Here is a 19,789-nt window from a genome sequence, read left to right as displayed (position 1 = left end):
CAGACCGCAGAGCCCGGGCGGTCCTAGTCTGACCAGGTCCCCACACCTGCACTAATCATCCACCTTCCCCTCTCCTCCCCCCAGTGTCCCCTTTTCTTCACCACATTGCTTTTCTCATTCACCCCCTTAGTCAGAGCCTCGAGTGGCCCTCAGTGCCCGGAGGAGAGGCATTTCTTGCTTCGCCTGGCATCGCAGGTCTCCTGTCTGCTTTGTCTGATGAGTGTGACCTCAGGCCCCAGTCACTGTCGAGCAGCTCCCTTGGCATCTCTCTTGTGCCCTCTGCTCTGAGGGTCATCTGTGCATGTGCAGTTTGGCTGCCCTGCTGACCAGTGTGAAGACCCCCAAGGCCCAGGTCTCAGGTGTCCTCTTGCAGAGGCCCGGCGTGGACGCAATCCCTCTGATGGCTTCACACTGGCTGATTACCCTCTCTTCTTCCTCCCTCTCCTCTCCCGCGCTTCCCTCTGTCTTTCTCCCCTCGCCCTCTCTCCTGTTCTCCTCGCCCCCTTTGCTGTAGGATGACAACTGGGGGGAAACGACCACCGTAGTCACAGGTACTTCAGAGCACAGCATCTCCCACGATGACCTCACGCGGATCGCCAAGGACATGGAGGACAGTGTCCCACTGGACTGCTCCCGTCACCTGGGGGTGGCTGCTGGCACCACGCTGGCGCTGCTCTCCTTCCTCACCCCGCTGGCCTTCCTGCTGCTGCCCCCTCTGCTGTGGCGGGAGGAGCTGGAGCCCTGCGGGACCGCCTGCGAGGGCCTCTTCATCTCCGTGGCCTTCAAGCTGCTCATCCTGCTGCTGGGCAGCTGGGCGCTGTTCTTCCGCCGTCCCAAGGCCTCGCTGCCCCGCGTCTTCGTGCTGCGTGCCCTGCTCATGGTGCTTGTCTTCCTGCTCGTCGTCTCCTACTGGCTCTTCTACGGGGTGCGCATCCTGGACGCCCGGGAGCGCAGCTACCAGGGCGTGGTGCAGTTCGCCGTGTCGCTGGTGGACGCCCTGCTCTTTGTGCACTACCTGGCGGTGGTCCTGCTGGAGCTGCGCCAACTGCAGCCTCAGTTCACGCTCAAGGTCGTGCGCTCCACCGACGGGGCCAGCCGCTTCTACAACGTGGGCCATCTCAGGTATGAGCGCCTGGGAGCAGGCGGCTGGGCCTGGGGTGGAGGCTGGGGGCACCGCAGGGCAGGGTAGTGCGACGATGGGGCTGGCGATGCTGGGCTGGGCGGGCCGTGTGGGAAGCAGTTCAGTACTTTGCACGTAGGATGTTTTTGACAGTGTTTGCAGCTTGATGCGCAGGGTCCTGGGACAAGATGGGGTGAACAGATGAACGGACAAGCAGAGATCTCAGAGAGGGGTGGGCCAAAGAGGCGAAAGCTGTGGCACAGACAGGCTTTTGGGAGTCGCTTTACTATTTCTTTCTTGGAGGCGCAGCCTCTTGTGATCGCAGGGTGAGTGGTCACTGAGATGCGCTGGCCAGAGGAGGCACCCTCAGAGCAAAATATAATGAGGGAAGCTCTTCAGCCTGCCCCACCCATACTGTGGGCAGGACGCTCCCAGACCCTGCAGAGTATCAGTAGCACTTCCTGATCCTATAGGGCAGTGGTCGGCAAACTGCGGCTTGCGAGCCACATGTGGCTCTTTGGCCCCTTGAGTGTGGCCACGAAGTTTCAATCGCATTGTACGTGCACGCCCACATGTGGTATTTTGTGGAAGAGCCACACTCAAGGGGCTGCAGTTTGCCGACCACTGCTATAGGGAATCTTGGGGGGAATCCTGAAAGGGATGAGTGACCCTTGGCTGGGGACCCAGGCCCACTGCCCTTTCTCCCCTGGGCTTCAGTACGGCAGGGAAGGACTAGGAGGCCCAGCCCTGGGGAAGGCGTGGGAACCGGGTAAGTAGACCGCAGGCCCTGAGCCAGGCTTCTTGGAAGCAGCTTGTCCCTGTCCTGTGTCCTTTCCTGCCCTACCAACCTGCCCTGATGTCTCCCTTCCCCCGCGCCCCTTGTCTGTCCCTTCTCCCTTCCCCTCCTGTGTCTCCCCCACAGCATCCAACGCGTGGCAGTGTGGATCCTGGAGAAGTATTACCATGACTTTCCCGTCTACAACCCTGCCCTTCTCAACCTGCCCAAGTCCGTCCTGGCCAAGAAAGTGTCTGGCTTCAAGGTGTATTCCCTCGGAGAGGGTGAGCGGCCCTGCTCCTCAGCCCTCCTGGCCTCTTCCCCAGCAGGACTCCAAGCTACCTCCGCCCTGTTCCTCTCGCCCCCTCCTTCCCTTGCTTTCTCTTTTCCTCGGCCCTTGTCCCAGACGCTTCTGTTCTGTCCTTTGCCTTGACTCCAGGTGGCTGGTCTTAGCTGCTGATCCTACTTGCTGTCCCTTTATGCCATGGTGTATCCCCCAGTCTGGCTCCTCTGCGTCTGCTCATCTGCCCTGGTCCTGAGCCCTCGGCTCTCTGAGCTCCAGAACCTCCTGCACTGGCGAGGAACTTGTGCAGAGCTCCTGCCTCCAGTGCCACCTGGTTTCCAGGGGGTCTCTCCCAGAAGTGGCCACCAGGGTTGGGAACAGGAAGTATTGTTGGGGGTGGTCACAGCTGCCTCAGATGTGTCAGATTGCTGTCTCCAGACTTCCTGCAGCGAGAAGCAAGGCCATGCTCCCAAGTGACCATCTCCTTTCTCTCCTGCTCCTGTGCAGAAAACAGCACCAACAATTCCACGGGCCAGTCCCGGGCTGTGATTGCTGCGGCAGCCCGGAGGCGGGACAACAGCCACAATGAGTACTACTACGAGGAGGCAGAGCATGAGCGGAGGGTGCGCAAGCGGAGGGCCAGGTAGGTCTGGGGGGGGGGGGGGCAGTAGGTGTGGATGGGCTCAGGAGAGGAAGACCATCAGGGTTCTGTAACTCTTGGAAATAGACAGGTGAGCAGTGATAAGGGTGAGGGTGTATATTCGTGTCCCGTTGTTGCCAAAGCAAATCACTATGAAGGCAGCTCTGTAAAACAACGCACATCTGTTCCCTCACAGTCCCTGTGTCAGGTGGGGTTCATCGGACCTCCATTCAGGTCTCAGGCTGAAATTTGAGCCTGGGTTGTCTTCCAGGCTCACTGGTTGCTGGCTGAACCTTGTCACCTGGCCTTGTAGGCAATTCACAGCATGCAGTTTGCTTCCTCCTCGAGGGGCTCTCTAGCCTGAAAAACTGCTTTCAAAGGGCTCACATGATAAGATCAGGTCCACCATAACAATCCCTTGTTTTATGTATTTATTTTCAGGTGAGAGGTAAATCTCTTTTTAAATTTATTTTATTATTGAGAGTATTACCCATCTCTCAACCTTCCCAGGCCTTCACCTGTTTATTGTCTGTGTCCATGGGCGATGACTAATTTGTACTTCTAAATCCCTTCACCTTTTTCACTCATCCCCCCAACCGTCTCCCACTCGGCAACCTTCAGAATGTTCTCTGTATCTGCGAGGCTGTTTCTGTTCTGCTTGTTTATTTATTTTTATTTATTTTTTTAATTTTATTTTTATTGATTTCAAAGAGGAAAGGAGAGGGAGAGAGAGATAGAAACATCAATGATGAGAGAGAATCATTGATTGGTTGCTTCCTGCACGCCCCCTACTGGGGATTGAGCCTGCAACCTGGGCATTTGACCTGCTGGGGAATCAAACTGAGATCTCCTGGGTCATGGGTCAATGCTCAGTTTCTGAGCCGTACTGGCTGGGCTCCCTCCTGATATTAAACCACCACATGTGAGTGTGGCACCAGCCGGTTCCTTGATTCTACCCCAAGTCTCTGTCCCTTGTACCAGTCTTGATGTGCTTCTTCTTTAATTCCCTAGTTGTAGGATTTCCATTCAGCTAGATTTCAGGTGGTTCTGAATGATGGTTGTTCTGTATTTTAGTGGTAATTTTGATGTGGCAGTGAGTACTGTGTTTATTTATGTTTCCATATTGACCAATCACCAATCACGAGATTGGTCCAATCTCGTATTATTTTTTAAAATATTTTCTGTTGATTTTTTTTTTTTTTTAAAGAGGAAGGAGAGGGATAGATAGAGAGATAAAAACATGGATGAGAGAGAAACATCATTGATTGGCTGCCTCTTGCATGCCCCATTGGAGGATCAAGCCCACAACTGGCATTGTGCCCTGGGAATAGAACCGATGACTGCTTGGTTGATGGGTCGATGCTCAACCACTGAACCACACTGGCTGGACCTAATGCTGTATTTTAAAGTCAGCTGATTTGGCACTTTAATTTTATCCTCAAAATGTGCCGATGTTATTGAATCATCGGCAGTGGGAACCTGGCAGAGGTGGATGGAGGCATCTTTGAATTCCACCGACCACAGTGGGCCAGGGACCCGATGAAAGGATGTGAACCTCCCCTGCGACAGCAGGGACTGAGGCTGATGAGATCTCCTGCCAGCAGATCTTGAAAGCTTGCTCAGCAGATGGTACATTTTTACCTGCAAAAATGAGGGTCTCCTGCCAAATCTTGGTAAATTCATAAAGGCTGTCCTCACTGCTTCCTTTTTCCCATTCCCATTATTATGTGAATTTAAGTCACACCTGAAGAATCTTTCTTTCTTTCTTTTAAACATTTTTATTGACTTCAGAGAGGGAGAGATAGAAACATCAGTGATGAGAGAGAATCATTGATAGGCTGCCTCCTGCACATCCCCTACTGAGGATTGAGCCTGCAACCTAGGCATGTGCCCTTGACCGGAATCAAACCCAGGACCTTTCAGTCCGCAGGCCGAGGCTCTATCCACTGAGCAAAACCAGCCAGGTCTGAAGAGTCTTTCTTGCTGCCAACTGCTGTCAGGCCCCACCTGGGTCTGTCGGGATTTCTCCAGGGAGGACAGAGGTCTCAGCCCCTCCTCCCACACGGATCCCCAGGTCTCACGGGAGGAAGGTAGCGCTAGCCTGTCCTCCCACAAGCCTGGTGTCCTCTGCACTGGATCAAAGATCATCAACCCGTTTCTGCAGCATTCCATTGTGTTTCCTGTTGTCGAAGAAGTCGCTCTCATGGAAGGAAACCAGAGATGTGCCCTGCTCCCTTACCTTCTGCCTTGCCTAAGGTCTTTGGGTCTTCTCCACGGCCACCACCATTCTTGGCCTAGAAGGACCCTTTCCTTCCCCATTACCCGGGGTGTAAGCAGAGGAAAACTTTCCCCTTGGTTCACCTGAGACAAAAGGATCATTTCTAAAGGAACTTCACTGAGACAATTAGGAGAAGCAAGAGAATAAACAGAGGTACTGTCGATGTACACAGATAACCTGTTGGTGCGCACAGGTTTCCTTGGCCCAAATCCCATTCTAAGCTACTTGAAGGGCTTCCGAATATTGGTGTTGGTGTGTGTCGCTCTCTGCTTTTAATGTCAATTGGCTTATTTTTCCTGTTCCCCTTTAACACTGTGTTTCTGAGATTCACTGATGTTTGCCTACAATATGCAACGTGTGCCATCCTTGCAGAGTAGTTCATTGAATCCACACAACATCCTAACCAATATTTGGATTATAGTCATCTTCCTAATTTTTTTCATTTTGTTGGATAAGTAATATCTTATTAGCATTTTAAATATCTCTAATTACTAGCAAGTGATGAATTCAGAGATTTTTTTAGACTTTTAGGCCTCTTGTGAATTGTTCATCTCCTTTGCCCATTTTTCTGTAGTGTTTTGCCTTTTTCTTCTTGATTTGTAGCAAATTCTTAGCATTCCCCCCATTCTCTGCCCCAAGAGATTTTCATTAATGTTGTCCATGCTGTTGTGGTTGAATAGAAATCTGTCATTTTGATGTAGTTGTATCTATTCATACCACCGCCCCCCCTCCCCTACAAGTGTGATTTGAGCATCTTATTTAAGAAGGCTTTTCTTAGCATTTGCTGCAATGTTGGTCTATGCTGGTCTTTCCCATAGCACAGTTCTTGGTTGGCTCTCTAGGTTTGACATTCGAATGCTCACTGAGCTCTACAGCTGTTTCCTGTCCCCAGTGGGGAAAATCCTTCCCCCTCCCCCAACAGCATATGCTTATGCAAATACACTTAGTCCCCAAAGCCCAGCCCTAGGCTGCAAATGGGTTCCCATTGCTTCCTCAAGAGCACAAAGGCCTGAGCTTGTTCTGGATACTGAGGGCGGGAGCTGGGGGAAGATGAGAGGTGGGCTCCGCTCCAGACCCCTCCTGTCCCCCAGGCTTGTGGTGGCGGTGGAGGAGGCGTTCACTCACATCAAGCGGCTGCAGGAAGAGGAGCAGAAGAACCCCAGGGAGGTGATGGACCCCCGGGAAGCGGCCCAGGCCATCTTCGCATCCATGGCCCGAGCCATGCAGAAGTACCTCCGGACCACCAAGCAGCAGCCTTACCACACCATGGAGAGCATCCTGCAGCACCTGGAGTTCTGCATCACTCACGACATGACGCCCAAGGTGCCTGCTCCGCCTGCCCAGCATCCTCTGCTTCCTCTATGCTGGCCCCTTCTTCCCAGCTCCCTTCCCCCTGTTCTCTCACTTCTGTCTTTACTTTCCATCTTTCTCTCCCTTCCCTTCCCTTCCCTTCCCTTCCCTTCCCTCCCCTCCTTTCCCCTCCCTTCCTTTCCCTACCTTCTCATAGTCTCTTCTCTCATTTCTACCCCATCCACCCATCTCTGCATGGGGTGAAGTTCTTAGTGGTGAGAAGGGAGAGCTTTGGGACCATTTGGGGAAAGGCTGAGACCTGTTTCTCATCTCTACAAAAGCTCTGAAATTTCCAGATCTAAAACCCCACGTTCACCCCTTCACTTCCACCAGGTTTTTTTTTGTTCTCTTTGAACCATTTTGAGCCATTACTCACCCCTCTGCTCTTTGTCCACTTCCTAGTCTCGCTTCCCCGAGCCATCCTTGGTGCATGGGTGACTAAAGATGTTGCACTGTCACTAACCATGCCAGCTGGGTGGAGAGGAAGGAGGAATTCCGGGAGGCTTGCCCGGATCATCCCATGGTGTAAGGGGGAAGAGCAGAGGATGATGTTAGGAGAGCTGAGTTCCAGTCCTGACCCTGCTGAGCCACATCACCTCTGTGGGCTCCCACTTCCTCGTTTATAAAGCAAGGGTCTGACACAGACAATTTCAGCCTTCCTCCCGCTATGACATTCTGCGATCAAATGCCCAGTGAGCTGGGGCCTGCTGGCTGTCTTTGGAAGTGGAGCCCCAGGGTATGCAGGATGGCGGGTGGGTGGGAGAGCTTCCGACATGCTCCTTCTCCCCTCCTCAGGCCTTCCTGGAGCGGTACCTGGCAGCCGGACCGACCATCCAGTACCACAAGGAACGCTGGCTGGCCAAACAGTGGACACTGGTGAGCGAGGAGCCGGTGACCAATGGCCTTAAGGATGGCATTGTTTTCCTCTTAAAGCGCCAGGACTTCAGCCTGGTGGTCAGCACCAAGAAGGTTCCATTCTTCAAACTCTCCGAGGAATTTGTGGACCCCAAGTCGCACAAGTTTGTCATGAGGCTTCAGTCTGAGACCTCGGTGTGACTGTGTAACAGCAGTGGGAGTGGGAGACGGGGCTCCTGGGGCGCTGGGAAGGGCTGGGCACTCAGGTCCAGCCCCTTTCCTGCGGCCTCGCCCTCTGATGTTTTTTTTTTCTTTACTTGAATTAACTTGCCCCTACCCTGTCTCCTCCCCTCTTCCTCATTCACCCCAGGTGAACCTGGAGAGACCACCCTGCTGTCATCAGTACCTGGGAAGTCCCCTCTTCTCTGCCCCCCTCACTCTGTATCTGTCCAGGCCCTGCAGGAATCAGTGCCTCTCTCCCTCCCTCTCCTCTCCCCGGATGACTGTCTTTTCTGAAAGTGCACAGGGCTCTCCTGAGCCCCCACTCTCGAACCCAGGTTCTCGTGGCTGTTCTTTCCAGTGGCTCCTGACAAGGTGCCTCTGGGGGACACAGACATGACTGCAGAGAACCACGGTGCCAAACTCCTCCAGGGCAGCAGCTTCCTGAGACCTCCAGATGGCAGGTGATTCGCCCCTCCTGCTGCTCCCTCACCTGCAACAGGTCCTGAGTTCCTGGGGCAAGGGCATGCCCGTGTCCCCCCACGCCGCCCCCAAGTTAGGGGTCCCCTGCCAGAGTGATTTCCTTCCAGCTGTTAGAGCCTCCCGCATCCAGCCATACACATGCAGAGCAAGGGAAGATGCCTTCTTCACCCTGAAATCTCCACCGTCTGTTTCTCACGTGTATGGTCACACGTGACCACGGGCAAACCGAGACAGAAACCAGCTGTGACCTCCTTTCCGGGGTCCCCGCTTTTTATGGCTCTTTCCTGGGTAGCCCCTGAGGGAAGGGCAGGAGAGATCCCTGCCCCCCTCTCCACTGTGAACATCTCAGCGGGCCAGGTTCCCCTTCCCTGCACAGAATTCATGGCCTGTGGGCCCCAACCCCACCCGGTGGTCCCAGGCAAACATTTTTCTTTCCTCCACCAGCCACCTCCAGTTTCCATGTCTCTCCCTTCAGCTCCAGAGACCTGTTGTCTCATCTCTTTCTTGGGGGGAGCCCGCAGCTCCTCCTTGTCCCCTGCCTTAAGTCCACCTCTTTGTCTCAGGGGTCTCTTTTCCTTGGCTGGCCAGGGTCCCCTCCTCTTCTCCCTCTGCCTGGTTCTCTGGGCTCTGGTCTCCCTCTGTATTGGGGTGAAGGACCAGGATTGCTGCCTTCTGTGGGTATGTAGCCCCTTACCCCATTTAGCTCTCATAGTCTTTGCACCCAATCTGAATTCTTGAGAATTTCCATCTCATTTTGAGCAAAATGTGCTGGCCCTCTAACACATAGATTCAGTGTAAATCTGAGCCTTTAACCCATGTAGTTTTAGCCAGGGGGTGGGGTGGGGGGAGGATAGAACTGGGACGCATCCAGATACCTCCAGCCAGGACCCACGTGGCAGACCTTTAAGGTGGCTGGGCTGGAGTGTGCCTCTGGGTCTGTCCCCTAAATAAATCAGTGTCTCCTACAGGCCTGTCTTTCCCCGGAAAACTCACTGGCTGTTGCCTTGCAGAGAGCTACTTGGGGTCAGATCCCCAGGGAAGCCTCAGCAGGGAGGCTTCCTCTCTGGCAGTCCTGGGCTTGGTGGAGCCTCGCGATGGGCGTTTCTCCTGCTGTCCTTTCTGGAAAAGCACATCTGCCCCCCTCCCTCACCTCCCCACCCACCACTTACTAAGCAAGGGCTCTTCAGCCAGGGCTCACCTTAGGCAGGCCCGGAAGTCCGCCTCCAGCCGGGGCTGTGGGTTTGTGGATAGACCTGAGCGAAGGACATCCTCTCCTGGGGGTATTTGGAAGGTGTCTTTCCTTCCAAGACCTGGTTTTGGAGGAGCCCCTCTGGGTCACATTTCTAAATACCTCGCTATCCTGGAAAATGGGGCCCGGATGGTGATCGCGGTCATTGCCACTGTGGGCAGGAGTGGGACATGTGGTTTGAGGATTGAGGTGGAGAGGGAACCTATTGGGGGTCTTAGTTGCTGCCCTGGGTTAGGGGCAGGGAGTGTTTATTTTAAGAACCTGCCGTGTGTTGAATCACTGTGATTTCTTCATTCCTTTCTCCTAAAGCAAAAAGAAAGTTCCCCCCAGCTCACCGTATGAGCACTAAGGGCCGTGACTGAGAATGATAGTGTTTTGGTCCTTTGCATCAAAAACTGTGGTATCTTTATCTTCTTTGATTATTATTATTATTTTTTAAAATGTCAGGATGAATTGTCAAGCGTGTGGCTGTGTGTCCTTTCTTCTCCTCTGTGGGAGGTTGTCTTCATGCTGTGAATTGCTGTGGGGCGTGCAGAAGACTAAATCCCTCTGAGCAGTGTCCTTCCCGTCTCCTGCCCCATCACTCATTCTTCCCTGTGGGGTGTGCCCGCCTCTGCCCCCACCCCCAGGGGATGCAGTGGCTGGGTCTTTCCAGCGCCCTTTCTTTCTATGACTTCATGGCATCCTGGTGCAGCCCCTTCACACCTACTAGGTGCTGCTTTTCATCTCTTTGGAACACATACCCTCCTCCGTCCCTCCATACCAGGACACTGTGCCTCAGTCCTTCACCTACCTCGCCACTCTGCAGCTGTCCCCATTGGTCCCTTCCTCTAAACTGCTCTTCGTGATCTGTTTATTTCCTTTTAATCTCTCATGTTTCTTCCCATCCCCCACCATTTCAGTCCTTCATTTCTCGCTCCCCCTCCCTCCCCCCTAAATTCCTTTCACAAACCCTGCATTGTGCTTGTCATCAAGCATCAGAGATGTTGGGCCCCTGACCTTCTCATCTCAAACATCCATTTCCCAGAGTCTGTGCTTCTTCTCTGTTGGGCCCGATGAGTCCCCTGACCCTCCGTGGTGTCTGTCAGTCTGTCCTGTCATTCCTCGGCTCTCCCCACGGGCAGCATCTGCTGATGGACTTGGTCCTGGTGTGTGATTGTTGTGACTCGTTCTGTGCGCGAAGGAAGGGGGCTTTTTGAGTCCCTTCCACGTGAGACTGTAAATGTAGAATTTTCTACTGTTGGATCTAGATTTTTTTTCTTTTTTCCTTTTTTTTTGGCGGGGAGGGTGGGAGGGTTACAGAACTGAGACCTTGTGCATGCATGTAGAAAATTGTAAAATGTAAATTTTTTTTAATATATAAAATGCTTGTTTTTACAGTTTGCAGTGAATCTAAACATGATGGCAGTTTTAGGGATTTTTTTTCTTAACATAGGAACTAAAACTGTACAAACTTTTTTTAAAAATATTAAATAAAGACATTTGACTTTTGTGGGGGCATTTTGTTGTCTTTCTTTTTTTATAGAGAGCAAAGAGGGTCAGGCGAGCGTGGATAGATGTGCCCCTTGTTAGGGCATGGCTAGGCCAGGAGGGGGCAGTGTGAGTTCATTAGCACTCCATTGTTCCTCAGATGAAGGCACAGGAAATTGCCTATTCTGAGAAGAGACAGATGGGGATGGGTGGATGGTTGTTGGCCTAAGGAGGAAGGAAAGAGCCATAAGAATTTCAGGGAATCATTTGTTTTAGTCAACAGTGACAGGTCATCACATTTCATTACGAAAAATCCCTGAAGTATATTTCTTATTTCTAAATATCGTATTTCTCCCATTATCTCTTCAGTCTTTCAGGCACTGCACGAAAGAAAGTCTAGCAGTAGTCATTTATTTAAAATGAAAATATCCAGTGGGTGTTGCGCTTGTAATCAAGTATCAGAATCGGCAAGAGGTCAGGGCCTTTCAGCTCCACCGAGACCCAAGCTTCTCGGTGACTTTGAGCAAAATACTTAGCACCTAAGCAGCTTCTTAAGATTAAAACAAATAAGCAAATGTAAGCTTTCCTGTGTGGAGGTACCTGCTTCCTAGAGTCAGTCTTCCTCTCCCCACCTCGTGCTTTGCCAGGCTTTGAGGACGCAGGGACAAGAGAGGAGGTCCTTGTCCTGGAGGAAGAGCCAGCCTATAGCATGGACAGGCCCAGTGACTCAGGTGAGGCGGCGTGGCCTGGTCACAGGCAGAGCACAGAGGAGCCCTGGCTGGACGGCCAGGAGCTCAGGAAGCCTTCAAGAAATTTAAGTTTTAGAATCAAGAGAGGGTAACACAGTTTCCCTGAAGGGAGGGGATTTATTTGTTTTATTTACCTAAGTCTTCCTAGCATTTGTACCAGTCAGTTCCTCACATATAGTTGGTGCTCAATAAGAAAATTGTTGAATGAATAATGAATTAAAAAAACAAACAACACAATAGGGACATACATGCAAAAGGGATCACATACTTCTTTAAAATTGTACTCAAGTCTTTCTCATATGAAAACAAATAAAAAACTTCCCTTGAAACTACAACCCCCATTCTTAGGACTTTCTTTTTGTAACGAGGCTTATAGTTTCACTTACTGTCTTAGTTTACCTCAAATCCAGCTTTTGAGTTATTGTGACCAGATTCCTAGCATGCCTCTCAAATTATTCTTTCTCATAACGGGCAAATAAAATAACTGCTTTTAGTTTAGCGAGTCTTTATTCAGTGCCTAGGATGTTCCAGCCGACACTGTTGGTGGCAGCAGGAACGGCACCAGGTGGAGTCAGACCAGACCTGGGTACTTCAACAACCTTGGTACTTGGGTTCCGGCCAGGAAAAAATTCTGAGCCAAGATTCAAACTACAAGAGGACATCTATGACAATAAAAACATAATATGCAAATCGACCAAACGGCTGAACAGCGGAACGACCATCTGGACAACCACGCTGTGACACCCACTGGCACCAGGCCAGCCAAGGTGGGTGGGATGCGATTGGTCAGGGGCCCCACCATCACCCCATGATCGTCCCAAAGAGGGAGGTCCAGGCCACTGACCAGTGGCCTTTGGCAGGTGGGTGGGGCCTCCCTCTACAGGGTGATAGATCGCAGGGCTCCCAGACTGCGAGAGGGCACAGGCTGGGCTGAGGGGACCCCTCCCCCAACTGCATGAATTTCATGCACTGGGCCTCTAGTTTATAAAATCACAGAGGTAAAGAAGTAATTCATAGAAGAAATGGGCTTAGGAAATAAGTTACAGAGGCAAAGGAAGGGCCCATGGAGCTTGGAATGAGGAAGCTAATGGTAATATGTCACGGGGAATGGGGAAGGGGGAAGGGAACATCGCAGGCAGGTGTGCTCCCGGGAGAGTGAGCAAGCTGGGTCTTCCATTCTAGGGGTTTAAGAGTGGAGATTTTAGGGGAAGTCCCAGGAAAAGATCTCAATAGACTATTCAGCAGTTTTCCAGGTGTGTCCTTTCAGGGTCTAGGTCTCCACTGATTGCTTGGTCTGTGCCAGGGCAGAGGGTCATTAGTCAGTCAGCTGGTTCTGAGGTCAGCTGCGGTGTTGCTTGTCTGGTTTTGCTGCTTCTCTGGGCCTGGAGCTGAAATACTACTGAGGCCTCGATGTTATCTCCAGGGAGGAAAAGGCGAGGGTGTCCAAACCACATGACTAGCGATATGCTACCGGAGGAAGGACCTACCCTAAATTGTCCATTGCTAGGCACCCAGGGCTGCCCACTCTGGTGACCTTCTGTACCTGGCCCATCATCCTTGCTCTGCTCATGTCTAACTGTCTACCACATTCCCCCCTCAAATATCTTGGCTCTGAATTCTGTCAAAGAAAAGGGGCACAGGTTCTCTTCTGTAGCTGCTTCCTGCTGAAGAGGGATGATATTTTCCTTCAGAGCCAAGAGATCCTTGATTTCTATCAGAGGGATGAGGAGGCCTGGGCATAGAAGGAGGTTGTGATGGTGTCTAGTGGTAATATTTCCTGAGTAGGGCTTGTTACAAATTTCAGGATTATTGGAGCAAAAGTTAGAATGACAAGAATTATGACAAATGGTCTGATAAAAGAAAAAACATTTTAATTTCAAGTCAAAGGATGGGAGAAAAAGGAAACATTAGTTTCAAGAGTTGCAGTCAAATATTTAAGAAAATTAGAAAATTTCAGGATTCAAGATTAGTTTATAGGTGAAAAAGAAAGCTTGTAATTGATCTAGAGTCTAATATTTGTAACTGTGTATTAAAGGCTATTGAGATACAATTTTCCCCCTAAATTAACTTCATTTTTATTAAAGAGCCAAATTAAAACTAACCTATTTACTGTATTAAGTCCAGTTCCAATTTGGCCTGATTATTTGTATAAACAATTGCTCTTTTAAATCTGCTTTGCTGGAATCTCATGATTAAGTTTTAATTAGGCCCTCAGGGCAAATAAGCTAAGCCACCTGGTTGCCATCAGGTTTTCCTGCAATACCTATAGACTTGGGTGAATTTCTCAAGTTTTTGAGGTTCTCAAAGTATCTTGAGGTTCCTTCCTTGCCATCTCTCAGGAACACAACCTTCATTCCTTACCTGGAAAGACTGCCATGAACCATATCTCTCTCTATAAAAGATAAAAGCCTAATATGCAAAGTGTCCCCTTGGGAGTTCGACCAGGAGTTCAATCACTTGCTATGATGTGCGCTAACCACCAGGGGGTGGCATGGAATGAAAGAAGGTCCCAGCAGGCAGCCTGCAGCCGCTAGGGACCCTACCCATTCACAAATTTCATGCACTGGGCCTCTAGTGAATAAATAAGGTACCAGGCCATTTCTCCAAGGGCTTCTTATTAGCTTTAAAGTCAGTCTTCAGCCCTAGCCAGTTTGGCTCACTGGATAGAGCATCGGCCTGTGGATCAAAGGGTCCTGGGTTTGATTCTGGTCAAGGGCACGTACCTTGGTTGCAGGCTTCTCCCTGGTCTTGGCCCTGGTCGGGGCTCATGCAGGAGGCAGCCAATCAATGTGTTTCCGTCACATCGATGTTTCTCTCTGTCTTTCCCTCTCTCTTCCACTCTCTCCAAAACATCAATGAAAAAATATCCTCGGGTGAGGATTAACAACAACAACAAAGTCAGTCTTCATCCTTAATGCTTTTTGGTGGCATCCAGAATCCACGTCTCTCTCAGACATGACATTCCAGCCGAAGCCGTGGTTAATAAAATCACAACTGGAAACTGGTCTTATTGAATTCAGGCAAAGAACATATCGCCACGACTCACTGATTAAGAATTGCCAAATTCTGGAGGGATTAGGTAAGTAGTCTCCATCTCATTCAGCCTCAATTCTGGCTGGTTTTTACAGCCTGAAGTTATGGAGACTTCTGTTCCTGGCACTGGAACCCTGGGCTGGGGGGCTGTATGTGGGGCTGGGGCCCTTTGCTCCTCAGGGAGGACCTCCACAGCTGAGATATTCCTTCTGACTTTTATTCCCCATGTGTGGGTGTGGGACCAGTCTGTTCATGACTCTGCCCTTCCTATCAGTCTTTTTTAAAAAAAATTTATTTTATTGATTTTTTTTTTCTTACAGAGAGGAAGGGAGAGGGATAGAGAGTTAGAAGCATCGGTGAGAGAGGAACATCGATCAGCTGCTTCCTGCACACTCCCCACTGGGGATGTGCCCGCAACCAAGGTACATGCCCTTGACCGGAATCGAACCCAGGACCCTTGAGTCCACAGGCCGACGCTCTATCTGCTGAGCCAAACCGGTCAGGGCCTTCCTACCAGTCTTAATGTGGCTTCTTCTTTAATTCCCTAGTTGTCAGAGTTTCATTCAGCCAGATTTCAGCTGGTTCTGAATGATGGTTATTCTGTAGTTTAGTTGTAACTTTGATGTGGTTGTCGGAAGAAGAGAGTACCTGGTTTACCATCTTGACCGGAACGCCATGATCATCTTAACAGATGCAGAAAAAGCATTTGACAAAATTTAACACCCTTGAGGGAAGGTAGGGAGGGTGGAGGTAAGGGGGAGAGATCAACCAAAGGACTTGTATGCATGCATATAAGCGTAACCAATGGACACAGACACCAGGGGGTGAGAGCATGAGTAGGGGGGTGGAGGGGCAGTGGGGGGATAAGGACACATATGTAATACCTTAATAAAGAAAATTTTTTTTTGAAAAAAGATAAACATCAACTGCAAAAAAAATAACACCCTTTCATGATAAAAGCCCTCAACAAATTAGGCACTGAGGAACTTATCTCTACACAATATATGAAAAACTTACAATGAACGCCATAGTCAGTGATGAAAAACTGAAATCTTTTCCTCTACAGTCAGGGAAAAGACAAAAATGACTGCTTTTGTTACTTCTATTCAGCATAGTAATGAAAGTCTTAGCCAGAGTAATTCAGCAATAAATAAATAAATAAATAAATAAATAAATAATGATAAAAGGCATCCAGAACAGAAAGGAAGAAATAAAATGATCTCTGTCTGCACATGACATAATCTTAAATTTTGAAACCCTGAAAGACCTCCACAAACACTGTTAGAACAAACAAAATCAGTAAAGTTTCAGGATGCAACATCGACGTACAGAAATCATTGCATTTCTATACATGAACAGCAAACTATCTGAAAAGGAAATTTAAAAAAACACAATTTCATTTGCAATAGCATTAAAAAGAATAAAATATGTCTGTTCTTGTGCCAGTAATAGGCTATTTTGATTCCAATGGCTTTGTAGTGTAATTTGATATTCAATATTGTGATCTCTCCCACTTTGTTCTTTCTCAAGATTGCTGTGGCTATTTGGGGTCTTTTTTGGTTCCATATAAATTTGTGGAGTATTTGTTCTAGATCTGTGAAATATACCACTGGTATTTTAACAGAGATTGCATTGAATCTATGGATTGCTTTGGGTAGTGTGCACATTTAAAACTACTATGTCCTGTAGTTTTCTGAATACAGGTCTTTCACCTCCTTGGTTAAGTTTATGACAAGGTATCTTATTTTTTTTTTATGTTGCAATCATACATGGGATTGTTTTATTTTTTTTTTGTTTTTCTTTCTAAGAGTTCATTATTGGTGTACAAAAATGCCATTGATTTCTGGATGTGAATTTTGTATCCTGCTACTTTGCTAAATTCATTTATTAAATCTAGAGGTTTTTTAATGGAGTCTTTAGGATTTTCTATGTACAATATTATGTCATCTGTGAATAATGACAGTTTTACTTCCTCCTTTCCAATTTGAATTCCTTCTAGTTTTCTTCTTATCTGACCGCTGTGGCTAAGACTTCCAGTACTATGTTGAATAAGCATGGTAAAAGAGGGCATGCCTGTCTTATTTCTATTCTTAGGGAAACTAAAACTGGGGAGCGGGCCTAAGAAGGCAGTCGGACATTCTTAGTGCTGCCATGGAGGCGGGAGAGGCTCCCTCCACTGCTGCTGTGTTTGCCAGCCATAAGCCCAGCTTGTGGCTTAGCAGTGCTCCCCCTTTGGGAGTGCACTAACCACCAGGGGGCAGCTCCTGCATTGAATGTCTGCCCCTGGTGGTCAGTGCACATCAAAGCAACCGGTCATTTCATGGTTCAGTTGATTTGTATATTAGCCTTTTATTATGTAGGATTTGTTATGTTTTTATTTTCAGAGAAGGGGAGAGGGAGAAAGCGCTAGAAACATCAATGAGAGAGAATCATCGATTGGCTGCCCCCTGCATGTCCTACACTGGGGATTGAGCCTGCAACCCAGAGATGTGCCCTTGACCGGAATCGAACCCCGGATCCTTCAGTCCACAGGCCTACGTTCTATTCACTGAGCCAAACCAGCTAGGGCATAGCAGTGTCATTTAAAATAGCTACGATCTGGAAACAACCCAAGTGCCCATCATGGGTTGATAAAAACACTCATACACTTACACTATGAATGTTACGCAGCTGTAAAAAAGAAGGATCTCTTACGCTTTGAGACAGCATGGGCACCCAGAGAGTATTGTGCTAAGTGAAATAAGCTAGTCAGAGAAAGACAGATATCACATGATCTCACTTATATGTAGAATCTAATGAACAAAATAAACTGATGAACAAAATAGATCCAGAGACATTGAAGCATGCAACAGACTGATGAATTTTAGAGGGAAGGTGGGGGCCGGGGGGGGAGGAAGAGATTAACTAAAGAACTTATATGCATATATGCATAACCCGTGGACAGACAATAGTGTGGTGAATGCGGGGGGGGGGGGGGGGCGTGCAGGAGCAGAGTGAAGGGGATCAATGGGGGTGGGGGGAAGGGAACATCAGTATTACTTTCAGCAATAAAACTAAATGAAAAGAAAAGTAAGAAAAAGAATAAAAGGTTTAGTAATAAATTTAACCATGGAGGTAAAAGACTTGTACACTGAGAACTAGAAAACATTGTGAAAGGAATTATAGAAGACACTAATTAGTGAAAAGTCATCTCATGTTTATGGATTGGAAGAATTACTATTTTAAAAATGTTCACACTACCCAATGAGAACTATAGATTCAATGCAATTCCTATCCATCATAACAATGGTTTTTTTAAACAGAAGAAGAAAACTCATTCGAAAATTCATGGGAAATCTTAAGGAACCCTAATGGGCAAAACAATCTTCAAAAAGTTGGAGGGCTCACATGTCCTGATTTCAAAATGTACTACAAAGCTACAGTAATTAAAATGGTGTGGTCCTGATATAAGACAGACTTAGACATCCACTGGAATAGATTGGAGAGCCCAGAAATACAGTAACCCCTTGATATATATGGTAAAATTATCTTTGACAATGTGCCAAGCACATTGTCAGGAAAGATTGTCTCTTCAATATATGGTATTGGGAAAACTCTATATCCACATTTAAAAGAATGAAGTTTGCCTCTTCTTTTACTAGTATACTATCATAAATATCAACTCAAAAGGGATTAAAGACTTAAACATAAAAGTTGAAACTGTAAAACTTCTAGAAGAAAACATAGGAGAAAAGCCTCTTGACATTGGCCTTGGCAATGATCTGTTGAATTTGATACCAAAAGCAAAGGCAACAAAAGCAGGAAAAGAGAAATGGAATTACATCGAATTAAAAAGCTTCTGCATAGCAAAGAAAAGAATAAAATGAAAAGGCAACCTGTGGAACGGGAGAAAACATTCGCAAACCATACACCGGATAAAGGGTTAACATCCAAAATATAGCCCTGGCTGGTGTGGCTCAGTTGGCTGAGCATCGTCCCATGCACTGAAAGGTCACCAGTTCTATTCCCAGTCAGGTCACTTGTCCAGGTTGTGGATTCAATCCCCATTCGGGGTGTGAACAGGAGGCAACAGATGAAATCTCTCTCTTACATTAGTGTTGTTTTTTTTCTCTCATTCTCTCTTCCTCTCTTTCCGTTTTAAAAAAAACACACCAAAATATTTGAGAAATTCCCAAAACTCAATAGTAAAAAACCAAATAACCCAAATTTAAAATGGGCAAAGGATCTGAATAGACATTCATTCAAAGAAGGCATGTAAATGGCCAACAAGTATATGAAAAGGTGCTCAACATCACTACTCATTAGGGTAATGCAAATCAAACCCACAGCGAGATACCCTCTCACACCTGTTAGGATGGCTATACAAAAACATAAATAAAAAATAACAAGCATTGGTGAAGATGTGGAGGAAAGGGAACTCCTGTATACTGTTGGTGGGAATGTAAATCGGTACAGCTGCTGTGGAAAACAGTATGAAGTTTCCTTAAAAAATTAAAGAATAGAATTTTCATATGGTCCAGGAATCCCACTTCTGTCAGTTCAGGAGAATGTAATTTAATAACAACAGCAACAACTATAGCTAACATTTATTGAGCACTTTCATGAGCTAAGCACTATGCTAAAGACTTCAGGTATATTATCTAATTTAATTCTCACGCAATTTTATAACACATTCATTTATTTAGTTAAAATATTTGTTGAACATTTTCTATGTGCTAGTCAGGGGTCCTCAAACTACGGCCCGCGGGCCACATGCGGCCCGCTGAAAACATTTATCCGGCCGCCAGGTGTTTTTGTCGCCGCTGCCTGTCCTGCTTAGCAGCCGACTCGTCCAGGGCTCGCAGTGCGCATGTGTGGAATGTCTGAGGGACAGTGAACTGGCCCCCTGTTTAAAAAGTTTGAGGACCTCTGTGCTAGATACTGTGTTAAGTGCCAGGGAAACAGTGATAAATAAAATTATTATGGCCCTTATTCCTGGAAAGTTTATGGTATAGTAGGAGAAACTCACATTAAACCAATAAAAATAAATATGTTTTGACATATGATAAATGACATGGAAGTGTGACAGAAAAATGGGGAGAGCACCGGATAGAGAGGTCTGAGAAGGTCTCTTTTAGAAAGTGACATATGTAAACTGAGACCTAAAGAATGAGGAGGAGCTGAGCAGGCAGTGGTAGGGCCTTAAGGAAGATGTGAATAATTCTACCTTAAAGAACTCTTTCCTTAATGGAGGAGCTGAAAGAAGATCAGGGAGGATAAACAGAGATAGCGGTGGGAGAGTGATA

At 48.0% G+C, this 19,789-nt stretch overlaps 1 protein-coding gene across 1 annotated transcript in view; it reads left to right on the top strand.

Moving 5' to 3' along the window:
- Positions 1–10,739, top strand: part of VANGL2 (VANGL planar cell polarity protein 2) — a 28,275-nt gene extending 17,536 nt beyond the window's left edge. The window contains exons 4-8 of the mRNA XM_070396569.1: positions 515–1,122; positions 2,043–2,179; positions 2,686–2,821; positions 6,188–6,419; positions 7,242–10,739. Of these exons, the coding sequence (XP_070252670.1) occupies positions 515–1,122; positions 2,043–2,179; positions 2,686–2,821; positions 6,188–6,419; positions 7,242–7,502 (1,374 nt within the window). The 3' untranslated portion in view covers positions 7,503–10,739. The remainder of the gene's footprint in view (positions 1–514; positions 1,123–2,042; positions 2,180–2,685; positions 2,822–6,187; positions 6,420–7,241) is intronic.
- Positions 10,740–19,789: the final 9,050 nt, after the last annotated feature.

Source organism: Myotis yumanensis, unplaced genomic scaffold, assembly GCF_028538775.1.
Source record: "Myotis yumanensis isolate MYYU_CA2020_CCGP unplaced genomic scaffold, mMyoYum1.0.hap1 SCAF_17, whole genome shotgun sequence".
In the NCBI taxonomy this organism is placed as follows: Eukaryota; Metazoa; Chordata; class Mammalia; order Chiroptera; family Vespertilionidae; genus Myotis; species Myotis yumanensis.
This window is presented reverse-complemented; position numbering and strand designations above follow the sequence as displayed.